The following is a 23,891-nucleotide window of genomic DNA, read 5'->3' on the forward strand; positions in this document are numbered from 1 at the left end:
TATTTAACACCTGGGGATCTGAAATAGTTAAACACTAAAACACCTGATTGCACTGCCTTAAATTTCAATCTTCCATCTCTAAAAGATCACTTTGTGTCTTTGTACTTTCTTTTCCTGGGAATGTATTAAGCTCCATCATTGTTCGGGGGGCACTGGGGAGATCTGTGAGATGAGATCTCAGATACATTTTGTAAAGATGCAGATGTCTTGGATCAAGAGGAATACACCAGCCATTTCTACTGTTTCTCAGTGCTTTATTCAGAGTGCCTGGATTTGCCTGTCCCAGCCCTACTAAAAGCTCTTCCTACTAAAAGCTGTCTCTCCTCAGTAGCCTTTGGCAGTGTAATCTCTGGATCCATCCTAACAGTATTTTACTCAATGCTACATTCATCACTACAAGAAAAATGAAGCGAGTCATTCCCTTTCCACACTGGAATTCCCTTAACCCCCTTGAGATGGTCCAAAAAGAGTTCAAGTTCATTCACGTTACATTTTTCAAAGTGCTTAATAATTGTGGCATCCCAAGTCCCGTTATGAGGAAGTACAAACCCTATACTCCAATTAACTTCCAGGGGAAGCTCTGAATGTCTAACGAAGCACAAAATCAGGACTTACCTGTCTTAAGTTATGCACCTAAACTGGTGGGTAATGTCAGAAATATCCTAATCTCTCTGATTGTTTGATAAGACTCATCTCTTAGATAAACTGGATAAGCTCGACCACAAAAGCCCTGAAGCCACTCAGGTCTTCTACAGCCACTGATCCTTCAAATAAATCTAGCTTATTGCCTTGCCTAAGGCACTCAGAACCTGTTATGGTGATTTGGTTTGTGGCTAAAAATTCTTGCATTTTCTCAGGAAGATGATTCCTGTAGATGTGGTATAAATAATGAGATTTGCTTTCTATTGTCAACAAGAGAGGAGCAGGACTGGACAGATGGCAGCATCTGAAGAACATCACTGAATGCAGAATAAGCAACAGTAAGTAATTTCACAGACATACACTTGTGCAGGAAACCACAGGACCTCGTCTGCCAGTCTAGAGACTTGGTGGGCACTGCTCCCTATTGATATTGCTCCAGCCCTGACTGCTTCATATACACGAAGTTGCACAGAAATTGTTGATAAGGCAAGGAAACGACCATCGATGTGCAACGGGAGGCACAACTCAGGTATGCCTTTCACCTTGTGCTTCCCTGCTCCACCCTGGGCTTTCCCAGGAACTCCAGATCAGGGCATTAGTGTTTGGCTTCAGCAGAAGCCAGGCAGGGCTCGAAACGGTAAGTCTGGGCCAGTGATTTGCCAGGGGACAGAGCTAGCCAGGAACCACAGCTCTGAGTGCAAAGGTAAAACAACCCCATGATAACAGTTTCCTGGCAATTCCTTCTTACAGCCAACCTCTTGTTCTGTGCAAACATCACCTAACTGCAGGCAGGAGCACCTGGGAGCACTGCCCCATGCTGTGAATGAGCAGTTGGAAGAAAGGGCATGACTCACAGCTTCATCTGACCGGTCTTCCCTGGGGACCACACTTCTCCTTTCAGGATCCATTCTTGCCATGCACTGCACTGAAGGCTTTGGGTTTGAGCAAGGAGACACCAAAAATAAGCCAATTTAGGCACACCTCTGATTTTCTTGTATAAACTCACCATGACGTGGCCAAATTCAATAGACCATGCAGTTCATGCAAGTTTACGTTCTTCAGTTGTTTAAGAGTTGCCTTCACCTCTAAGAACTTGTATAGAAGAGCTTAAAAATACGTAATTATATATAACCTCAAATGTTCAAGGCATTTTGAAGCCAACTTGTTGACTGGGGACTACTTCTGGCACCACACGACTGTGATTTTTTTGCTTGGAGAGCTCAGTCTAAAGTCCAGGAAGAACCTGGGAATTTTCTGATGGATGTGGCTAAAGGAAACATCATCTTTATTTAGTCCTGCAAGTTTAGACGGTTCTCTGCCTGGTTCATCTAAAGAGTCAGCCTGGAGGTGTATCGCCAGCCCTCAGGGGAAGGGAGGATGTTCCTCTTTTCAACCACCTCAAGGGTAAAGACCACATAAGCTGGTCACAGGTCCTGAGAACTTGGGATAAAACCAGACTATCTCCTGAAAAAAAAACATTTTGGTAGGGGCTGGAAATGCTTTCTGGGGGAGATGCCTCCTTGGTACTTTTTTCTAGCTATGTCCATATGCCTGTGTCCCATTCGTTGTCATCCAAGCAGCTGTTTACGTCTCTTAAGTGCCCACTTGTGCTTAGACAAACACAGAGCCAATTAAACCCACTGTATTAGCAGCAGATAACAGATGGGATGGAGGCAGAAAAGACATGGCTGAGAATCCCTTGGATGAAGCACAGGCTTCCCAGCAGCTGTAGTTGTGGGCAGAAAATACCTCTAAGGGGCTGCTCAGGTGCTGGCTAGGCTGTCATAGGGACCCCTTTCCCCTGCCCCCAAACCATCATTACCCCAGGGCATTTCCCTCAAAACCTGGTCAATCTAAAATCTCATTTCTCTTCAGTGGCACAGTTCCCAAGGGTGAAAACCAACTACAACAGGTAAGGATTGCAAGATCTTGCACTCAATCCCTGTGAGCCCCACTACATGCCCACATGGCCCTCCTCCTCCTCCTCCTCTCCGTAGTGGTTATGGATGACTGCAGAGCAAACTGCAACTTCTATCCAGCCCAGCGTGCCTGTGCTTGATGAGTTCACTGCTGTCTTCAAAGGCAGCTTCACACCCCTTGAAGCTAAGGGACTGATGGCAAGGAGAACGGCATTAAAAATGGCATTTTTCAAGCACGACGGTGAAAGGCTTCAGCCAGACGCATAAAGCTAACAGGGAGCACTGTGGAAATGGATGCATGTTAATAAATATTAATCTGTGGCAGGGAAAGGCAAGACAAGAACCAGTCACTGGTAGCACAGGCTAGACAAGTTAAATAATGAACTATGCACGGCTTTAAAACAATAAGGATGATTAAACATAGGAAAAACGTAGTAAAGAGAAGAGGGCCTGTGGGAGGCACAAAGCAAAGCCTGGCTGCTTCCAAGGGGAGAAGGGTCAGTGAAATCCCAGAAGCTGAGATCCTTGCTTCATTTCTGCCCTCTGTCCTGTGAGCTGAAGGGTTTCGGTGTTTTTCTATACTAATAATCTAAGGTTTGAGGAAGAGTGGATGGCATTCACTGAATCATCTCATGCTGTAGGAAGGTTAGAGAGGTCTTCGAAAGACTTACTGTCCCCAAAATCTCTTCTTCCCTTCTCATCAGAGCAATGCCCCCCGTCAGAGCTAGGTCAGAGCGAGGCAAGATGGCTATCCGCCCAGCGCAGCAAACCTCCACATCACAGCTCAGCCGTGAGGCAGAAGGACACGGCACTCCACGGCTGGGTTTCCTCAGGTCTTTGCTCCCTGCTCTACCCTGCCAGCCAGTGACGAGTCCCTGGCAAACCTTTTCTTTAGCCAGAGGACTTTGCAGACGAGCCCCGTTGGCTCCAAGGAGCTGGTTCGGCTTGGCCTTTGCTCCTGCCGTGCCACGGAAATTCATTTTCCCTAGAAAACCGCGTTACTTGCAAATTCAGAGGGAGCCATCCAGTTAGCTGTTCCCATGGTGAAAGGGCAGGTGTGTCCTAGGCAGACCCCCAGAGCCAGAACCCCAGGAGGGGAGACTCTGCAGACCCCGAATGCTGTGGCTGCCCTTGGGAACACGCTGCTGGGCTGAGAAAAGCCCCCACTGCGGGTGGGGGGTTGCGCTGCCTGCACCAGGCTCCCGCTCACTACCCTATCCCAGTGCTCTCCAGTTTGAGCCCCAGCGGCTCACCTTGCCCTGCTGTGGCTTGTGCACATGTTGGGTGACACCTTCAGAGAGCGGCCACAACTCCTTGATTCACTGGACTGCAAACAACCAATTAATTTTATGTATCAATCAACAAGCAAGACACGGAGAGAACATCTGTTGAACCCCTGAAGAAACTCCAGCTGGGATACAACACCACCATCCCTGCTACAGGCAAGAGGGGTCCATGTCCATGCTCTCCATCCTACGTACACAGGCACATCCATTCCTGAAGCTGGGAGAAGCTCTGCACCACGCTTCGGCTCCTGCTCAAACCACAGATCCAAACACAGCAAGAAATGGCTGGACCCGGACCAAGAGCTAACCAGCCACGGGCAGGAGACTGTCGGGGTGCGGAGGGAGCAAAGCACCTCAATGTTATCAAGGGGCTTTGTGAATTCCCCAACCTGTGCTGCCTTTGAGGAACATCTCTGAGAAACCACGGAAGGAGGCAGGTAGCTGGTGTTGAAGGAGCATTTGAACAGGCAGACATCCACGCCTGCCCGACCCACGTAGCCTGTCTGTAGGAAATATTAATGCTCTTCATTAGCTCTGCCCAGCTAACCTTTGGGCCAACAGCAGTAAAAGCAATACTTGAAAGCTTAGTCTGACCCTCTCGGGCTTCATCCCAGAAGAAAACCCCAAGAACAAATGGCAACTTCTTGCCCTTCTGGGATTCCATCCAGAAATGTCCTGAGAGAGCAGCTGCCGGAGTGAATCAGCCATCGGGACCTTCGTGCTGGCCAACCTCCCTGCAGCGGGAATGGGGTGGCCTCTGCCCCATGTTTGGAGGCAGCTCCTGGGAGCTGGTTGTGACTCAACTTCCCTGGGACACAGAAACCAGAGCTGCACATTTCCACGCAATTCCCATTCCCAGACATTTCCAAAAGTGTCTGGAGGAGGGGTTTAGCTTCAGCCTGTCGAGCAGAGACGGGCAGCTTGGGAATTTGTTGGGTTTTTTTAGTTTCCCAGAGGTTTCACCTGGGCTCCTCTCCAAGCAGAATAATCCCCCTCTGCCTCCCTTCCTTCCTGCCGATGGGCAGCAGTGGGAGACATCTCTCTGCCTGCTCCCCTCCGCTGGGAGAGGAGGCTGGCAGAGCCCCAGTCCCCATCCAGAGCCTCTCGTCTCATCCTGGTTTGTATTTTATTTTGTCAGCTCTGGCACCATAACACCTTAAGCAATGAGCCCTCCCGAGGCAGGACGAGATGTGCATCTTCCATTTTGGTGACAAAAGAAAGCTCTCCTTGCCCTGTCCCCCACTTGCCCCTTGGAGTCTATGTCCACAAACACACACAAAAAGAAAAAGCAGAGATTTGTTCCTGGTGGTGCCCATCATGGGTCACCGCACACACGCTGCCCACCATGGAGCTGCTCTATTCCCTCCACTGCAGTAACGCCACACGTACAGCCAGGATGGCTTCTATGGGCGCACCACCTCCACCCTCACCCACAGCCTAGTGCCACCCATCTTTTCCTGGTAAACCAGCCCAAAACAAGTGTCTCGATATGACACCTCACCAGCGCTGGATTCAGCCTCACGATCCAGCTTGGAAAAGCTGCCGGGCAAGCCATAGTCCCTGAAAGAGATGGCAGAGGCTGACGCCGCTCTCCCAGCCTTCCAGCAAATGCCCCTCTGCGTGCTGCTCGCTGCGGACACAGCTGAACGGTCCGGTCCCACCCCCAGCACCCCTCTCCCCCCCAGAGTCTCGGGCTTATCCTCTTCCCAGGGAACCCAACCAGGCCACTGAGCTCACTGCAAGCTGCCGACAAAAGCACCTTTGAGAGCCAGGAGGTTTTGCACTGCGGCTGTCACAACCCTCTGGGTTTTCAGTTTCCAGCTGGGGAAAGCTGGGGTTCACCTCCAAATCAGCTTTCTCCAGATACAAGGATGGCAAAAAAAAGAACATTTGCCAAGCCTTGACCCAAAGAGGAAGGTATTCCAGTAGGAAACCTGGCTCCAGGACTCAGCTGACTGCTTGCTTTCTCTGGCACGGACTCAGCGCAGAGCATCCCCACCGAGCCAAGGCAAGGCAGCACGGTAGGAAAGGACACCTCTCCTCCTAAGCCATCTCCTTCCTACAGCTCAGCTGGGGTGTCCCGGAGGCTCCCACACTTCTCAGCCTACAAATGGGAGACACGTTGGGAGCTTCAGAGGCAATTCTCGAGCTTGGGTCTGTGTCCCGCACGCGGGCAGAGCCTGCCCTCCGCCTGCCGCACACTGGGTGCCAGCTCCCCACGGAGCGGCGGGACAGCAGAGCTGTTGGCCTTGGCCATCCACAGGGACAGGTCTGGTGGAGGATTCCAACCATGGGGGCACTGACAGAGGAAGGATTTGCAAACATGAGGCAGCTACTCCAGCTTTAGAGCCAAGGAACAAGTGGTTAATGGCACCACACTGAAATGCCCGAGCACCTCAGGGATGCGGCGCAGCGCAGCGCTCCCAGGAGCTCAGCTCTGGCCAGGAGGGAGCCCATGCATCCAGCTCCCGTGCTGTCCTAATGCTTCCATCCAGTGCAATATCAGCACCCCCTGCCTGGGGTAGCCCACGAGAGGCGCAAACCGGTCTGTGCCTCACAAACAAAACCCCACAGAAGCACCCCACAGCATCTGCTCCGTCCCCAGACAGGACCCCCTCGCTGTCCAGAGCGCAGTGGGATTTTACCTCGGTTGGAGTGGCCCACACTCGACGACACGGATGACTTTTGCTTCTGCCGCTTCACCGTCATCATCACTTGCTCTTGGACCCGCTGTTTTCCCGTGCCCTTAGTTTTCAGCTTGTGGTCCGAGGGCAGAGCCAGAGTGGAGCTGGCCTGGTCTTGGAAACACTCATACGCCAACGCTGTTTTCAGTGGAGAGTGAAGCATGGCTGCAAGCAGACCGTGGGGCTGGGGGGAGAGGGGGCTGCACTTCACCTGACCGTGCACAACACAAGGTGACAGCAAAAGCGTCTCGTGCTGGGGTTAATCTCCCAAACCCCTCCTTGCCATACGTCCCCCGGCCGAGGGTGTCTCAGGGCTCTTGCTCCCGGCTCGGCTCCCCAGCGTGTGAGCAGGCACACCCTCTGCCAGACTGGATATACAGCCCTGCCTGCACACACCCACACGCTCCCCGCCGCGGCTCGCTTGCAGCCCCCACGCTGCCGCTGCAGGGCACACGGCTCCCCGCTGCCCTCGGCCCAAACCTGCCTCCCCCAGCCTGTGCCCAAAGGGAAGGGTCGACGGGGTGGGCGGGTGCCAGCGGGGAGCAGGCAAGGCTGGGAGGTGTGAGGGCTGGAGGTGGCCATCACCGTCCCCTTCACCACGAAGGGCTCATGGGCAAGGCTTTGTGGGTCTGGGTAGGAAACGGTGCTCTTCGGCAGCCGGAGGGCTGGAGTATCTCCCACACAGCCTGCTCACCTTCTATTTTATTATTCCCCTTAGTCCAAACTGGATCAAAGTGGTGTCTGGGTGCCAAAAGCTTGGGGATGCCCCTGCTATTAGGAGGCAGCATTGCACATGCCCTGGTCAGAGGAGCAATGCTGCCTGCAGACCCGTTCCTGCCAGGGGGTCCAGCCTCCATCCCACCAAGATGCCCCCTGCACAATGTGTCCAGCTCCCCATTTGCAAAAAGCTTCCTCTGCCTGCACAGATTGCAAATCCACCCCGCTGAGCCCAGGACTGCAAGGTCACCTGCAGAGCACTTGAAGTGGGGGTCATGGAGGATCCTGCTGACTGTAGGGTGCTCTGTGTCCATGGGGGTGAGACCTCTTCCTAAAGGGGTCTCACTTTTTGCAGGGACAGCCCTATGCAGAAATCAGGGCAGCTGCCAGGTAAAGAGCTGGGGTGATCTTTGCAAGTAACCTGGGGTAGCACAGAGGAAAATAAGACTTTTTACAAGCAGAATAGAAGATAAAGTGGCTGTACAAGAAATGACATGCCAGGTTATGAGCAGAGAATTTTTCTCTCTGCCAAGCCACACTGCAGCAACTCGTCTGCAGAGAACTGAACACCTCAGCGCTGGTGTGACCAGTTTCAGGTCACAGCAAGCGCTGACAAAGCTCCTGCCAAGCCACAGGAGGCTGATACAGGAGAAGAGGCACAAATCCCACCAGGAGGGAGGCCAAGGTGAGGGCGTCAGGACAGAGGCTTCCTGGCCCCCCCAGGACCAGGTCCCGGGTGCTCGCACCAGCACACAGCCCGGAGAAGGGCCAGGAGGAACAGGCTCCTCTGCGCTGCTGGGTGGAGGGTGCTGTTGTGGAGGGCACTTGTGGAGTTTCTCACTGGTGAGAATCATCAGTGCCCAGGGTCTGGCTGCCCACAGGCCTGGCGCTTTCAGCTCACAGGTGCTTGGTCCCTCCTTGGAAGCAGTGGGAAAGCACTTTATTTTTCCCATGCATCAGATTTTGTGTTTTGCTGGTGGGTTGTGAGCACACAGGTGCCATATTTCCTATTTCCTAGGTGCAAGAGCAGTATCAGGAAGCACAGGGTGTGCTCTCGGGGAAGATGGATGTAGTGCATCTTCCTCTTCTGATGCTCCAGGATGCTCCTTCAGTGAAACACCACAGCAGAAACCCAAGCTTTGTCGATGAGACAGGACTAGAGCAACTAAAGGGTAATCCCCTGTGGGATGCTCTCCCCACATCTCCTGACCCTTCACCCAAGGGATGCAGCGGCTTCGCTCCGCTCCATCACCCAACCAGCCTGGACATTCAGACCATGCCCAGGCAAGGCCAGCCAGGATGAGGGGTGGCCGATGCCCAGTGAGATGGAGCAGGATATTCTGCTGCTCCTGCGCATTTCACGGAGTAGGGATAAGTCTGTGTGCTCCCAGTCCAGGTAAGGAACAGCAAAGCAATACCTGGGTGTTTTTTTCCTCTGTCCTACTTGTTTCTCCTGAAAGCTTGTTATCGATGCCAAACAATGTTTTCGCAAATCAATGACAGGCTGTCAGCGTCAGATGGCTTCTGCACAACAAAGTGCCCAGCTCTTGCAAACCTGTAATGTCATTTCCCCGCCGGCAAGGAACAGCCCTCACCCTGTCCCCGCACGGGAGAGCCAAGTGTTTATCACATCCCGTCATTTGGCTCTGGCATCTGCCCTCTTTCACAACTTGCCCAAAATGCTGAGCTGGGCTGTGGAGCTGGGGACAGGGAGCTTACAGAGGCTTTCAAGAAACAAGAGTTTCTTCGGGCGAGTTTGCACGAGCTAGCCCAAGGCAGGGAATCTCCCGGGTTCCTACAAGAGACTCCAGCCCCATATCTAAGAGAGCAAAAGGTATTTAAACAAAGGAGTTTGTTGCACTTCTATGCAAACTGCTGTTTCTGCCCTGAATCACGGGCTGGGGATGCTTACCTAGCAGGGCATGGTGAGTGTCATCCCCAGCAAGCCCAGTGCAGCACCAGCGCAGCAGCACGGCTTGCACCTACCAGCGCCTGGAGCAAATTCCCTGTCTGCCTTTCTGTCTGGAGCTCACAGGCAGCAGCGGGGCAAGGCTGAAAGGGGAACAAAACCTGTGCCCAATTCGGGGGGCAATCGGCCAAAGATGGGAGGCTAAAAAAAAAAAAACAAACCCAAAAAATAGGCAATCGGTGATTTGAGGGAGACGGGGGCCTTCGCTGCGGTCCGACGGCTGCATGTGTGCACACCGAGCATCGCATGGCGATGCCGTGACTCACCGCTCCGCACCCCACACCGGGACACGCCTTGTGCATCTGGCCTCTTCAAAGCATTTTTGTATGAGTTCCTGGGAATCCTGCCAACTCGCTGATCGCAATCAAAGGGCTCTCTGGCCCAACACTGCTCCCAGAGCCGTGCAGGATTTGCTGTTCAAACTTGTCAGGCGCTCCCCAGCTGAAAGTGTCTACAGGTCGCTATAAAATTTGCGGGAGGAAAATAGTAGTTGGCCCCCAAAACTGGAGTCCTGCTGTGTGTGTTTGGTTCTTCTTAGCAACTAGGGTTGCTTCTTCCTCAGGGCGGGTGGTCACCAGGAGGGACAGACATAAAGGTGTTGGGAATTTCTTGTATTTCCCAGGATAATGCCATTTTCTGAGCTATGACTCAGCCTCACCCTGGCACAGCTGAGATTTCCCAGCACCTGGCAAGGTTTCTCCAGGAGGAAACCTGCTCTTCAGATTTGCAAAACCTTAGTTTCGCTCTGCCTCTCACGAAAGGCTCTCCTCCTGTGGGACCAGAAAGCGCCACAGGAACAGGGCAGATGGAGAGCCCAGATCCAAGAGGGTAACCAGGACCCAGCTGAAAGCAAGCATGGAACTGCCCAGTTGAGGAAAGCCATGCAGAAGCCTGCTGAGACATGTGGGCAGGTTGTTCTTGAGCGAAACCTTCCCTGCACTCCTTGCACATGTGGCACTGAGATGTTTTTTGCGGTGGTGCTGTGGGAGGAAGAAAAGGTGACAGCACTGACCAGCTCATGGGCTGCCCCTTGGCAAAGCAGGTGGGCTTCACCAAGCCCTAGAAATCTCCCACCATGGATGGGAGCTTAAGTGAGGAAACCAGGAAATCGCTGAAAAGGAAGGACAGTTCAGGGAGAGCAGCTGCAAGGCTACGCTAAGCAAGATGAAAGCCTTGCATAATGGAGATAAAGTACCTGGGAACAAAGTTAACCCATCGTTAAGGTCTGCCCTAACAGAAACATGGGATCACTGAGGCAGGAAGGGATGGACCCTCTGCCCAAAGCAGGGACAGCTTTGCTGAGCTGGGTCAGGACCCAGTTGCTCCAGGCCTTGTCCAGTTAAAGTTTGATGAAGATCCCACAGCCTCTCTGGCCTCTCTCCCAGTATTTGACTATCCTCATGGTGATTTTTTCCCCCCATTATCTAAGAGGAATTTCCCATGTCCCAGATGGTTCCAGTCAATCTCCTCCTGTCCCCATGCACCTCAGAAAATCTGGGTCCGTATTCTTTGCATCCTCCAGTTAATTAGCTGCAGAGAGTTGTAAGATCTCTCCAAACTGTCCCTTCAACCTGAACCAACCATCTCTCCCAGCCTCTCCTTGTGTGTCCTGTGCTCCACTCCTGACCATCCTGGGGCTGGAGAGCAAGCCAAGCCCTTGCCCGTGCCAGCTGGACCTTGTGGGGTCACGTTCCTGGCTCCCTGCTTTTGCTGCCCCTGTTTGTGGCAGATAGAACATGTAACGCACACAGGGGACACCAAGCAGGGCAGGACTTGTGTGGCCTGGAGATCACTCTTAATGCTCTCTGCAGGAACCTGCAGGTGCCCGTCAGCAGGTCCAGACTCAGTGCTATCAAGGCTGAGGGTGCAGGCTGTCCCTTCTGCCCCTCCCCGCGCTCGGACATCCCTGCCAACCAGTCACATCCCAGGTCCCACCTTTGATGAGCAACAACATGACAACTTTGAACTTCTTACAGTTCAGAGGGCTGTGCAGGCCTGTCAGCAGCTAAAAAGGGACATGCCTTGGTCAGCAGGTCACTCTGGAAATAAGCACCAGCAGTGGTCATGCAGCTGCCAGGGAAGGGAGGTGCCCTGGGAGGAGAGGATGGTGATGGAGAAGGAAGAAGCTCTGCTTCTCCTCCAGGAAAAAGCCATCGAGTTGGCCAGTCCACCCAGTTTTCATCTCCTTGTGTCCCCATCTCACTTGAGGAGCCTCTACAAAACCTGTCCAGGAGTTGCTGATCTCCTCCCATCCCTCCCCAGTACCCTCTGCCAGCTCAGTGTCCAGGTCAGGGTGAGCTCAGCCTGTTGCTCTCTTCCCCCATCTCTGTGGATGAGGCACACCGTGGGGGAGATGCTTCCCACCAAGGCTTACCAAGTGGGACCCCGCTGGCAAAGCCCCTCCTCGCTGCAGCCCAGCAGCCCCAGGGCAATGCTTGCAACTGCGTTTGAGTGAGCCTGGGATAACGAACTCCTTTGCAGACCGAGTCCCAGCGAGCCGCACGGAGATCCCAGCTGGGGATCTATCCTACCGCTGGGGCTTGTCCTCTCCCAGGGACCTCCCTGGTGCCAGTACACTCAGTGCCGGGCTGTTACACCTGCAGGGGAGGGTGGCTGCGGTGAGGGCCATCAACATGGCTCTCACACCACATCCAAAACACAGCACCTCACCAGTTACTAAGAAGAAAATTGACTCTGTCCCGGTTGGAACCAGGAGAGGGACTCCTTGTGCTCATGGCACTTACCTCTGGCGGTGGCGCAGCCTGTTCTCGGGGACCAGTTACCTGGGGCTGCTGCAAGAGGCTTCCCTTGACAGCGGGCAATGCCGCTGAGATAAGCATGTTGGTCTACACGTCTGTGTCACGCTACTGCCCACCACATCCAGCCACGCACACTCGAGGCTGCCTGTGAGGACGTGCCAGCCCCTCAGCAAGGCTGTGTTCCCACCACGGGCTGCCAGGGGACAGTGAATCCTGCATGACCATGCCCAGAAGACCTGACAAGCCTCCGTGGTAGACACCTGCTCCCTAGCTTCATCTGCCTGCTTCATTTCTGTAGGTCTTGAGGACCACCCAAGGACCTGGCCAGTGCCTCTCTTGCTTCTAGATGTTTAATAGGTTGAAAAGTGCCCCCTCTGCATGCCATCCCATGTCTGGAAGTCCAGTGGGAGCTGGCTATCAATGGAGACAGTGCCTGAGGGTGGCTGGGGTTGGAATAACCACACTCAGATGGGGGAGAAAAGCCCCAAACCCCATGAAAAAGCCCAGAGATAACCTAAATGTGTTTCAGAGGCCCTGTGGGGTGCAGGAGCATTACCTGGGTGGTGCCTTGTAAATGCAGTCAAGTCAGGTCCTGCCAGGTGCATCTGCTGCTTCCAGGAGCGGTTGGAGGGAGGGCAGGGATGTGAGGCACCATCTCCAGAGGTGATGCTGCCAGGCCCAGGAGCATGGGAATGCAACTGCACAAAACATCAAGGAAAGGACTTGAGCCCGTGCCCACCATAAGTCAAGATACAGACCAGGGAGGTGACTACAGCTAAGAAGGTGTGAATGGTCTCCCACAGCTGGGACTTGGGTGAAGAGTAGGTGGACAGACACCTCAACCGGGATGGTACCTGGAGTCCTCACCTCCCCACCCCGTCACAATCTGGACCAGCTCAGGAATGCTGCAGGGAAGGGAGAGTTTGTTCCCACTGTGAAAGGTACAGAGGTGACAGGACAAAATTTAGAAAGGGAGCAAGCGTGCAACTGGCACGAGGATGCCCTCGATTCCACGACGTTGTGAAATCCCCACACAGCTGGTGGGGGAGGAAACCTCGTGGATCAGTTTATGTAATGATTTAGCAACACACCGTAGTGTGACCCGACTCGTTAAAGCAGCCTCTGGGGAGGGGAGCGGGGAGTGGGAGGCGATCATGCCGTAGTCCCCTGGGACAGACGGGGAACACGGGGTGCGTCTGGGAGCGGAGGAAGGCTGTGAGTGCCACATGGCCCGTGAACCACAGTATGGCAGGCACGGGCTGCTTCCCCTGCTTACGCATGGCTGCGTGCCCCCACTGCGCCTGGCAGCACCATCGCTCCACCACCACGTCTCCGCTGAGGGGTGCAGATGCTCCTGGCACTGGTGGAGCCTTTTCCCTTCTCTCCAGGGCACCGCTGCGGTGCGGGGGCTTTGGGACATTTTGGGGACATTTGGGACAGGATTTTATTTCTCCCTGCACCCTGGATCAGTTTCACCCTAGCTTAAGCACAAAGGTACTGTTTGACATTGGCGTGGGTCTCTGCTCACGGGGAGGACCAGGGCAGCCCAAGCACTGGGATCACCAGCTTGTGGTGGTGCCACCCCACTACCTGGCCTCCAGGCCTGGCCTCTCACCTACCCGAACTCCAGGAGGGTTTGTCTGCAGTTGCCACCATGGGTGAGTCCTCTCCAGATTAAAACACTGTGTGCATGGGGCCAGCAGCGTCCTGCAGTCTTAATCCCGTCAGTATCTGGCACCATCACCACTTGGATCTGTGGTGGGTGACGATGTCCTTCGTCAGTCACATAGATGCCATGCTCATCCCCTCCTTTGGAAAAGCAGCTGCTGGAGGATCTTGTCTCCCCATCCTCCTCGCTGTCTGGCATTTGGGAAGGCTCTGATGCCTGCACAGCACCAACTCCTCCCTGCTGTGAGCTGCACCAGGCCGTGCTGATGGACACCCTTGTCTAACTACATGCAGGGCTGTGGTAATCCTTGGAGAAGCCTCAGCTGCTACGTGGAGCCCTGGCCAAGGAGGAGAAGAGAAGATGATTGAGAAGAGGACACAGACTCCCAAGTTACTCCAAGTGAGCGGCACCAGGCTCCCATCAGGGAAGGCTCTGGGATGCCACGGGCTGCAGTAGCACATCTCTGCTCCATGCTGGGGACACTCACTGGGTGGGAGACACGTGGAGCAGGGCTGACCCATGGAGACTCATCCTCCAGCCCACCCCATCCCAAGGGGTCAGAGGCCCTGCAGTGTCAGGGTCAAGCACAAGGAGATGAAGTGGGGTGGGGGGACGAAGAGGGCACATGGACACCAAGCATGGGGCAGAGGCAGTCTTCGCAGCATCTTATTTGCTCACCTGGCATCCACTGCAGGGTGCAGAGGGGGACTTTGATGACATAATAATCCCCATAATCAAGGATGGACCAAATAACCTCATTCTCTTTTCTAAATAAATTATGAAACCCGGTTAAACAAAAAAAAAAAAAGTATGAACCAATCGATGGAGGTACGAGTCACGCTACTAACTTTCTATAGGATATTGTTAATTTTAATAGTGAAATCTAATACTGGTGATGTTAATCAGCATGTCAAGCAGGGGTTGCCTTGTTCACCCACATCTGCTTTCCAGGAAGACTCCATCCTGAGCTGGGGTCTCAAGATGGACAAGCATTCCCATGTCCACCTTCAGACTAAACAGGGAAAAACAGATTTTCAAAGCTAATTTACAGCCAGGCACAAGAACCACCTTCAGGTAACAGCGCTAGAGACGAGGCCAGGAGCTTCAAGGGAATATTCAGCCACCCAGGTCATACCTGCACACCCAGCGCTGGCCCTCGCTTGGCCTCCGAGTCCCTTTTGCCAGGGCTCTTCTTGCAAACCCCCCTCTCCACTGGGAATATGCCGAAGCACCAGGCTACATTTTTGCAGTCCTACCTGTACCTACAGGAGGGAAGCTGGGCTGCTCCGGGAAGCACGGCGTTGCGCTCCTGCCCCTCTCCCTGTGGCACCGTGTGGCAGGGAGCCAGCACAGCTACCCCACTGCCGGGACAGCCTGACCCAGCTCCGACACCCAGCTCCCAGCGCTCGGGGCAGAGGAGGTGCACACCTCCCCTCGGCCTTGGTTTAAGGAGGCAATTTATTCCGCCTCCCGGCGAGTTGGCTGGGCTCCTGCTCTGCATCCCGGCAGCCCCAGGCACCACAGAGGGACTTGGCGACACTAACTAGCAAGCCCCAAGTGGAGCTGGGGACAGAAACGGCATTTGGCCCTCAGCTGGGGTCCCATGTCTTGACCACGACACGAAATCAAGGAGAACAACAGGAGGCTCGTCCTGCAGAGTGTGTCCCTCACCTCCTGCCACACTGCTGGAGGACAGCACACACCCATCCCTGTTTTACAATGGAGACGACTAACCAAGTCATCCGTGCAGGAATGTCCTACACACGACGTGTCTTGGTGCAGCGAAAGCAGGCTGCGGTTTGTGCGCCAGCTCCTCCTACCATCTTCTAGGCTGCCGAAGCCCAGCAAGATGCACCACTGTCAAGAGCCATGTCCCTTTTCCAGGTCTTCTGTAGGATGCAATAAACTGCCACGTGTGTGTATGTGTCACTGCCCTTCACTAGGGGAAAGTCACAGAAAGGTTTGGGTTGGAAGGGACTTGGAGTGGTCCTGAGTCCAACACCACGTTCAAAGCAGAGCTCGCTGCAAAGCCAGCTCAGCTCACTCCAGTCCTTGCCCAGTGGAGTTTTGAATATCCTCAAAAAAAAGATCCCATCCCAGGGCTGCACATCTCATGGGAAAAAGATTTTTCTTTACGGACCGTTGGAATTGTCCCTGCTACAGCTTCTGCACAGTGCCACTTGTACTTTCGCCACGCACCTTGGAGAATGACCTGGTCTTCCCTGGTGGGAGAGGGCGGCTGGGCTGGAGGCACCATCTCCTCCAGCCTCGCCGTGGGGATGCTCCGGCCCAGCTCTCCTCCCTGACGGGGGAAAAGGGGTTTTTAAGCAAGTTGTCCAGCAACTTCATGGACTTCAGAGTTTCGGTGCACAGCCTAGGGATGAGCACATGCAACCGAACTGGCCAAATACAGTCAGTTTCAACTACCCAGCCACTGATAACAGCTGGGGGGGTGCAAACATCCCTGCGAAAGGGTAGGAATCAGTAGTCTGGCAACTGGGGGCTACCGTGTTCATTTGCCATTTCTGCAAAACTCAAGGCTGACGATCTGCAGTGTGAAGGGGCCGAGGCAGCAGAGTGGGTTCACTGCTTCTGTGACACCAGAAAGCAATTTCTTTTTTCTTGAAAGGCAAAGTAACTGCTGGGGTTGAAATACACATATAATTTCATTAAAATTAAATCATTAAGGACTGCTCTACTGGTTAGGAATGACTGGGAAAAAAAAATAAAATTACCTTGCTTCTGTAGATCAAAGTGCCTTGTCTTCCTCTTGTAATAAAAACAGTCTGACATTTGGTATAAATGTTTGATCTAGAAAACCAGAAAGGATGTTTCAGTAGTTATTAAGTAGCAGCTGCTCTAAATGATTTTTAATGTCCTGTTTAAGTTGATATGACAAAATACAGTAAAATTCAGAGTCTTCTTTGCAGAAATGGGTTTTAACACAAATTTTCTAGACAGCTCTACTGCATATTCTACTGGAGGCCTTGTGTCCTGGAAATTTCCTTGCCTCATGGACGACTCAATGGGAGAGGACAGGGCACCTCGCTGCAGCCCAGCAGGGGCTTCCAAAGGCAGAGGACCTCTGTGGGAAGGGAAACTGCCCATCCTTGGCACAGCACCTGGTGTTCAAAGCATTTACACTGGCTGTGGGAAGGAAAAGAGGACAAATATGCCACTAGGACACTTTTTTGGCTTTAAGCAGTACAGAGAGCCCTATCCCAATGGCCAGGACACTGAAGTGTTGGCCAGGGAGGCTCCCACCCACCCCATGGATGTCCCAAGGGTCTTCCCTGCGCAGCGGCGTTGGCAGTGCCATCACAGCTAACGCGAGAAGGACAGAGATGAATCCCTGGTGCCAGGGCAGGAGCATGGATGGGCTCCCAGCCACCCTGCATCCCTCATCAGACCAGGCTGCATCTACAGATCACGCTCTTCAGACCCACGTGGTGGCCTACGACTTAATTATTATTCTCAGAGGGTTTTTTTGGTGTGGCTCAAATGTCAGAAATAATTGGAGGGCAGCGGTAGGGTGGGGTGTTCAGAGCATGAAACCAGGCTTTGTCCTGGAGACAGCTGGGTGGAATAACTCAAATAAAAGCTGAAGAGTGAGATAACGTTGGAGGAGCTGGGTTCAGGGCTGGAGCTGCGCCCTGGACCCCCATCCTTAGCAGCACACTTACACCTAGACATGTAGGTCACCGTGTCTCCAAGTCAGGGCACAAACACACATCAGACACCAGCAGATGATCCATCCATGTGTGGTCCAGATTTCTCTAAGGCCCCCAGCAACCCAAAAAGCTCAACAGCCCCAACACAGCTGCTGGAACGGCCTCTGCAGCATCACAGCATCTTCCCTCAGTGCCTGGTCTTTCCCAGAGGAAACACGAGTGTCCCAAAGGCTTGGCATTGTCCCAGGGTATCACAGCCGATGTTACTCCAGGGGACAGGAGGCTGCACCCAAGCTCTCACCTGTCCTGGCTGCTGGGGATGGTTAATGGGGAGGATAGCTCCTGGAGCCTTCTGGCCAGCAGCCTGGAAAAGGGTCTTGAGAGGAATAGAAGAAGCTGCTGGTGATTTTGGGGAAGTGCCTTGTACCCCAGTAAGGCATGGAGCCTGCGGCACTGGAAGCCTTTAAGGAGCAGACAGACACCTCATCTGAGCAGGGTGATTGCACTGTCTCACACTGGAGCAGGGGAAGGACCAGGAGACTTTTTGAGCTTCCTTCTCACCCTGCAACACTAAAATTCTGCCCTTCCTTGAGCACCACGAGACTCTCCCCGTGGCCAGCAGCCAGGCCTGTGGCATCTCACAGCAGAGATGAGCGGTGACAAGGAAGCTTCAGGCATTTGCTGTATGACCAGGCCTGGAAGAGGTGACCCGGCTCCCTGGGCGCGTGGTCCACACTGGCACAGGCTCCTCACATGCTGCCCAGGGCTCTGCCCCACAGCCACAGCAGCGCAGAGCTTGCTCAGCCGGAGAGGCTGCTGCAGCGGCTGGGCATCGCCGTCTGCCTGCTAGAGCCAGGGCTGCCATGCACCCGCCTCATGGCCAGGCATCCCCTGGGGTGTGCCGGCACACAATTCCTGCTGCCCAGAGATTCAGGGTCATCGGTGTGAAGCTTACTCACATATTTGACCGTATTAAAGGCAACAAGCTCCTTTCTGGGCCAGTTTTCTAGAAGGGTGGAAAGGAGAGGCGGTGCAGCCCTGTTTAGGCATGTGCACAGGCACTCTGCTGCATCCCTGCTGCCCTTTGGACCAAGGCTCCCGAAGCTGTGATTTGCCTTGCCAGACAAGTTTTCAAAAGCCAGCTATCAGCTCCTTGCTCCCAAACACGTGTCCCTGTAATAGAGGCAGCTTATCCTCTGCTAGAATTGAGCAACACAACCCTCCTCTTGCATTACCAAGCCTTTCAAGCATCATTTGATAAGCAGTATGAGCGCAGCTCCTCAGGCATTGCTACATCTTTTGGCGTGCTTTGCCCTGCCAAAACTGTGTTTCAAGCTAGCTATAAATTATGCTTCACGGCTGGCTTTCATCTGCTCGCCATGCAACGGGCGAGAACAAAGGACACTACGTGCCACACCAAGGCAGAAGAGCCAAGGGCCGGGTGGAGGCAGAGGCAAGGCAGCAGCAGTCTGCTGGGGGAAGCAAAACAGCCCCAGCCCGCTGCGGTCTTACATCAGAGGTGGGGAAAGCCGGGGCGGCTGCTGCTGCCAGCACAGGAGCTGGGGTATGGCGGGTGAGGGAGAGGAAGGGAAAAAGCGCAGAGGAATCTGGGTTTGCCTGCGTGGCCCGAAGCAGTTACAGCAGCAAAAGCGGCAGCAGGCAGCGGGGCAGGCAGCCACTGTCCCATCAAAGGGACCACGCAGAGGGCAGGCAGCCGCACAGGGACACGGTGCGGGAGAAAGGCAGAGCTGGAGACAGAAAAGAGCTGCACAGGCCGGCACCTCTAGAACCTCCGGCTACTCCGAGGCCATCCTAGAGGGAACGGCATCGCCCAGAGCAGAGGCTCAGGCCAGGTCAGAGAGCGGCTTTGCTTGCACAGGAGTGAGCAAATCAAAGGAAATGTCATTTGCAGGGTAACAGAGCTTCAGAGGTCAGCGCCTCTGGGTCTGTCATGCAAATCCGCATCTGCTGGAGAAGGCTGCGCCTGCCGAGGGCGAGGAGGAGCCAGTGTCACTGGCGAGGCCAGGGGGAACAAGTGTCAGCCAGTCCAAGCACAAGGTTGCTACGCTGGGTGATTTTACCAGGTTCTGTTTCAGCATGATCCTTTCTGGGTGAGCTCTTGGAGGACCCTTGGAGGACCCCAGCCTGTGGGGCAGACACCCAGTCCTTGTGGCAGGGCTGGGACTGGGCAGCGAGAAAGGAGCGAGGCTGGAGGCCTTGGAAGTCCCTTTTTACAGCAAGAACAGCTGCTGTGCCAATGGTCTCCTTATCGTGGTGCAAAGACCCAGCTCCCTGTGGCTTAACAGGATCCTTTCCGTGAATCCAGGTGCCTCCGGAGGCTGCTGTCAGAGTAATGGAGCACACACAGCATCACCTTGTGCTGCCTGCTGCATCCTGGCTTAAAGTGACCCCCCCTGGAACATCAGGGAGCTCCCCCAGATACAGCAGCGCTCACATCCCACCTCTGTGGCCCACAGCCCGAGATCCAGCCCACGCTGTATTCCCCCTGCCTGCCTTTGGCAGCGGATGGCTAACATCATCCTCGCTGCAGCGGTTTGCTTTTGTCTTTCATGTTACCAGGCCCAGAACTAAGACCAAACAGGAAATTATGGTCTGGCTGACACCTCCATCCAGCTTTGCACTGCCAGCACTACTGAAGGCCTGTTTGGGTTGAGACAGCACTTGAGAAACTTGCGCATCTTGATGTGCTGCCCTGTAGGAAAGCTGCCCTGGGTGACCATCACGCCAAGCATGGCAGGGAGATGCCCTGGGCGCTGCCGCTTTGCACTGACCGCCTAAATCACGAGAGGTTCAGCTGAGATGGGCAGCTGCCGGGCTCCCATCAGGTGCTGAATCACTGCTGAGACATGCTGCAGAGGGTTTAGAAATCCTCCAGACTTGTCCAGTTTTACTTCTTTGCATTGCCAATTGCAGCAGTTTCAGCCAGGCATCCCAGAGCGTTTGAGGGTGACTAACCCAGACAATATCAGCTTTCAGTGCCTGCACCCCTCTAACCCGCCGACAGACTGACTGTGCTAATGCAGCAGAGATTACAGCTTACGTGGCACTGAGAGCATGCAGGGACCTCCGGAGCCGGGGAGACATGGTGAAGGTACCCACACACCCATAACACCCCAAACCTGCAAGGACAAAAGGCAAGGACTTGGAACCTGGTAGAAGTAGAGCTTCCCCCCTTGGAAGCATCAACCCTGCACATGGAGTACCCCTGTACTCCAAGGAGGGAAGTTGCAACCAGTGCAGATCCAGCATCCATGGAGTCAGAAAGTGACTCCATCCTGCCCTCCAACTAGCCCAGCCTGTCCTTCCCCAGACGGGGTGGAGGAAGAGATCTGGTTCCTGTTACTTCTCTTGTACAAAGCAAGAAAGGCTGACCTTGCAGAGTAGGTCCTCCATACCCCTGCCCCCAGCAAGCCATGAAGCAATATGACATTCCACTGGGCTCCCGTTCACCCTCCCCGGGAGGGCCACTGCCCAAACCAGCACCCTCCAGCATAAAACATTCTTCCCTGACCAGGCTGTCCCGGTGTACGTGTTCTAGGATGCTCTGGAGTCGTGACTGCCTCCTTCAAAAATGGACAATGCTGTATGATCAGCATCAAATTCATCCTTCTCGTTGGGCTGGCTGCTCCCCCAAGACTTCCAGTGCAACTGCACAGACCCCCTGCATTTGAACAGCACCCCAAGGTGGGGCAGGCTGGGGCTGGCTGCCATCAGCCCTTCCACACTCTGCTTGGCTCGCCAGCTCGCAGCACACCTGCTGCCAGGCCGACTAACTTCCGTGGGGAATGGGAAACAGCACAAAAGAAAAAAAGCCTTACCTGATTTTGAGAAAAGGAAGGGAGCCATGGAGACTGAAAGCAGAGCAGAGCAGGATGCTGAGCTGCTCCTACGTGAAGCCACGGCCCCACCGTGCCCTGCCGCATGATGCTGCCCTGGGCTGGTGACCACCTGGCCTGGTTTGGGCAAACCAGCACGGCTCCTGCGCCCTCCTGCTCCGCTGCCACCTCTCTCCACGCGACAGCCACGCAACCAGGGCTGAGCACGGCACAGAGCGAGCATGGCAGGACGCGCAACAGGGTACCGCAGCTGTGCCCTCTCGTGCAGGCTGAATCCCTGCCTCGGCAAAGCCTGCGAGCCCCTCTGCCTGCGGCACGTGTGCCTTCCTCGCCTTCCTCGCCTTCCTCACCTCCCGCCGGGAGCTCCGGCAGCGGCTGCCTCCTGGTCTGCACCTCCAACAGGCTGCAATGACCCCGCTCAGGAGCACGGGAGAGGCAGGCTTTGGAAGCAGGGATGATGATGTTTGGATCTCAGCTACAGAAGGGCAGCATCCTCAAAGAGTTGGGGGTGACGCTGCCAGGGCACCCTTGGGTGTGCACTGCTCCTGCCCTGCCCTCAGCACGCAGGAAAGCGGTGCTCAGCCCGCTGGCTGGGGGTCAGAACATGCCAGTGGCAGCTCTTGAAGTCTCAGGGGGGTCCTGAAGCATTTCGGGCCTCCGAAGGGGCTGGAATCGCAGAGGGTCCTGCACTAACACCCGCTCCGCACTGTCCCTGGGGGAACCAGGGGTCCCACCGCACTGCTCCCTGGGGCGGAGGGGCTGGGGCTGGCTGGGGGTGGGGGGTGGGCAGGGGCTGCCCCCCCCCCAAGGCTGCCGGTCCCTGCAGAGCGCTGCAGTCCCAGGGGCAGCCAGGACCCCTCCTGCAGCAGCCAGGCCCAGGAGATGGATGCAGAGGTCGGCAGTCACTGCTCTGAGCTGCCCAGCGTCCATCCATCAGCACCTGCCAGGAGGGTGGGCTGGGAGCCCCTGCAGCTAGGGAGGATTTGTCCTGCCCAGAGAGGAAAAGACCCAGAATTCCACCCCATGGGCTGCTCCCACCACACAGCCAGACCCGTCTGTGGGGAAGGGTGCTACGCTGCCAGATGCACCCAGGCTCTGCATCTTGAGAGGCTCCCCAAAGACACCCGTGTAAAACCCCCCACCACCTCCTGCCCCTTGGCCAAACCAGACCACCACCCAGCCTGCACACCCGGGTGCACGCCGAGGCAGGAAAGTAGCAGCATCTCCTCACGGAGGGCTCCCACCGAAAGCGGGCCTGCAGCGTGGGCAGTGCTGTCCTGCAGGGAAGGGAGCCAGGACACACGGCTCTGCGGGACACCGGCCCCCGCAGCGCACCGCAGACCGGGAACCCGCAGGGGAAGGAGCGGGGGGCTCCTGCCCCTTAGAGCCTTGGTCGGTGGCTGCGATGGGTGCAGAAAAGCCTTCACTAAGCAGGGCCTAAGAAGGAAAAATCAGCAAGGAAGGAGAGAAGGTCCAGAGAGTCCCCAGAGCTGACACTAGCTCTCAGAAAACAGCACGGAAAAGCACTGCTGATCTAGGAGCAGACCTGATCTCATTCTCCAAGTCACCAAAAACCACAGAAGTTGGAGTGCTAACACGAGAATGTTTGTTTGGTTTTTTTTTTTTGCTGCAGATCAGGCAAAATATGCGAGCACACCTACTGCCACGGAAGGCTCCTGCGTGAGGACCTGCCTCCTGCCCCGGCAGGGTCCACCGCCGCGTACTCGGGGGCTGAGGTGATCTTGCTCTTACGCTGTTCGCCCCAAGCTGACACAGCTGCTCACCCTCTGCGGTGACACAGACGCCAACATCAGCCAGGCCCAGCCCTGCCTGTGCAGAGCAGTGAAAATCCCTGTGCTGGCAGAGGCACAGCTCGGCACATCCAGCAGCCCACCCCGTGCCCTCCACCTGGGGTAGCAGTCGGCAGAAGAGCTCCTCTGTCCCTCCCAGCTGAGGAGCGTTGCTTTCCTCCGTGCTCATAACCTGATTTTGGGGACAAACTCCACTAACCTGGTGTTGCTGCTCCCTCTTCAGATGGGAATCTGGGGGAGCAGCTCCAAGGGGCTGCAAGGCAAGTGCCAGCAGAGGCTGAGCGCTGCAAAGGCAGGCTGCAGCAGTGCCACATGCCAGCAGCCCCAGGGCACCCCTGGTGACACGAGGCCACGGGCTAGGGTACCCTTACAGCATCCTTGGAGTGCTACAAGTGGTTCCTGGGAAGAAGAGTGGTCAGGCCCACCCCAGCTCCCCAGCTACCATCTTCTAAAGTCAAACAGCGACTGCAAAGAGTGACGGCAAACCATGAAAAACGGACGCGGAATTCTCTAAATGCCACCGAGCTGGAGTATGAGCTCAGCCACCCCCAGGGTGCCGGGAGCTGCTGGCCAGCCCACAGCGAGCGTGGCATGAGACCCTCTTGCTGAGCCAGTGGCAAACGAGCAGCACCAGGGATGCAAGAGGGGTTTATCAGCTCGATTCCTCCCTCTCAGCATGCCAGGGACTGGGTGACTGCTGCTGGTGCCAGCATCCAGAGAGCTGGTTTGGGACCACCTCGATGAGAAGATTTTCACTGCAAGAAACAGGGGAAGTAGAGCTCAGGGTGTCTCTGGAGAGCCCAAGGCTTTTGTGGCCTGCTTCCCCTTCGTGACTTGGGGAGGCCACTCACTTTCAGACCAGGAAAGTTTGACCGACAGCCCTCTCCTGCCCCGCCACGGCTCCCTC

The 23,891-nt window shown here is 55.1% G+C and overlaps 1 protein-coding gene across 1 annotated transcript in view; it reads right to left on the reverse strand.

Moving 5' to 3' along the window:
- PKP1 (plakophilin 1) overlaps positions 1 to 21,945 on the reverse strand; it is a 79,566-nt gene extending 57,621 nt beyond the window's left edge. Inside the window, exon 1 of the mRNA XM_080367103.1 lies at positions 6,493 to 21,945. Within this exon, the coding sequence (XP_080223229.1) occupies positions 6,493 to 6,694 (202 nt within the window). The 5' untranslated portion in view covers positions 6,695 to 21,945. The remainder of the gene's footprint in view (positions 1 to 6,492) is intronic.
- Between the last annotated feature and the right edge of the window lie 1,946 nt (positions 21,946 to 23,891).

The sequence above is a fragment of the Falco punctatus genome (genome assembly GCF_963210335.1).
Source record: "Falco punctatus genome assembly, chromosome: 17".
NCBI classification, from domain to species: Eukaryota; Metazoa; Chordata; class Aves; order Falconiformes; family Falconidae; genus Falco; species Falco punctatus.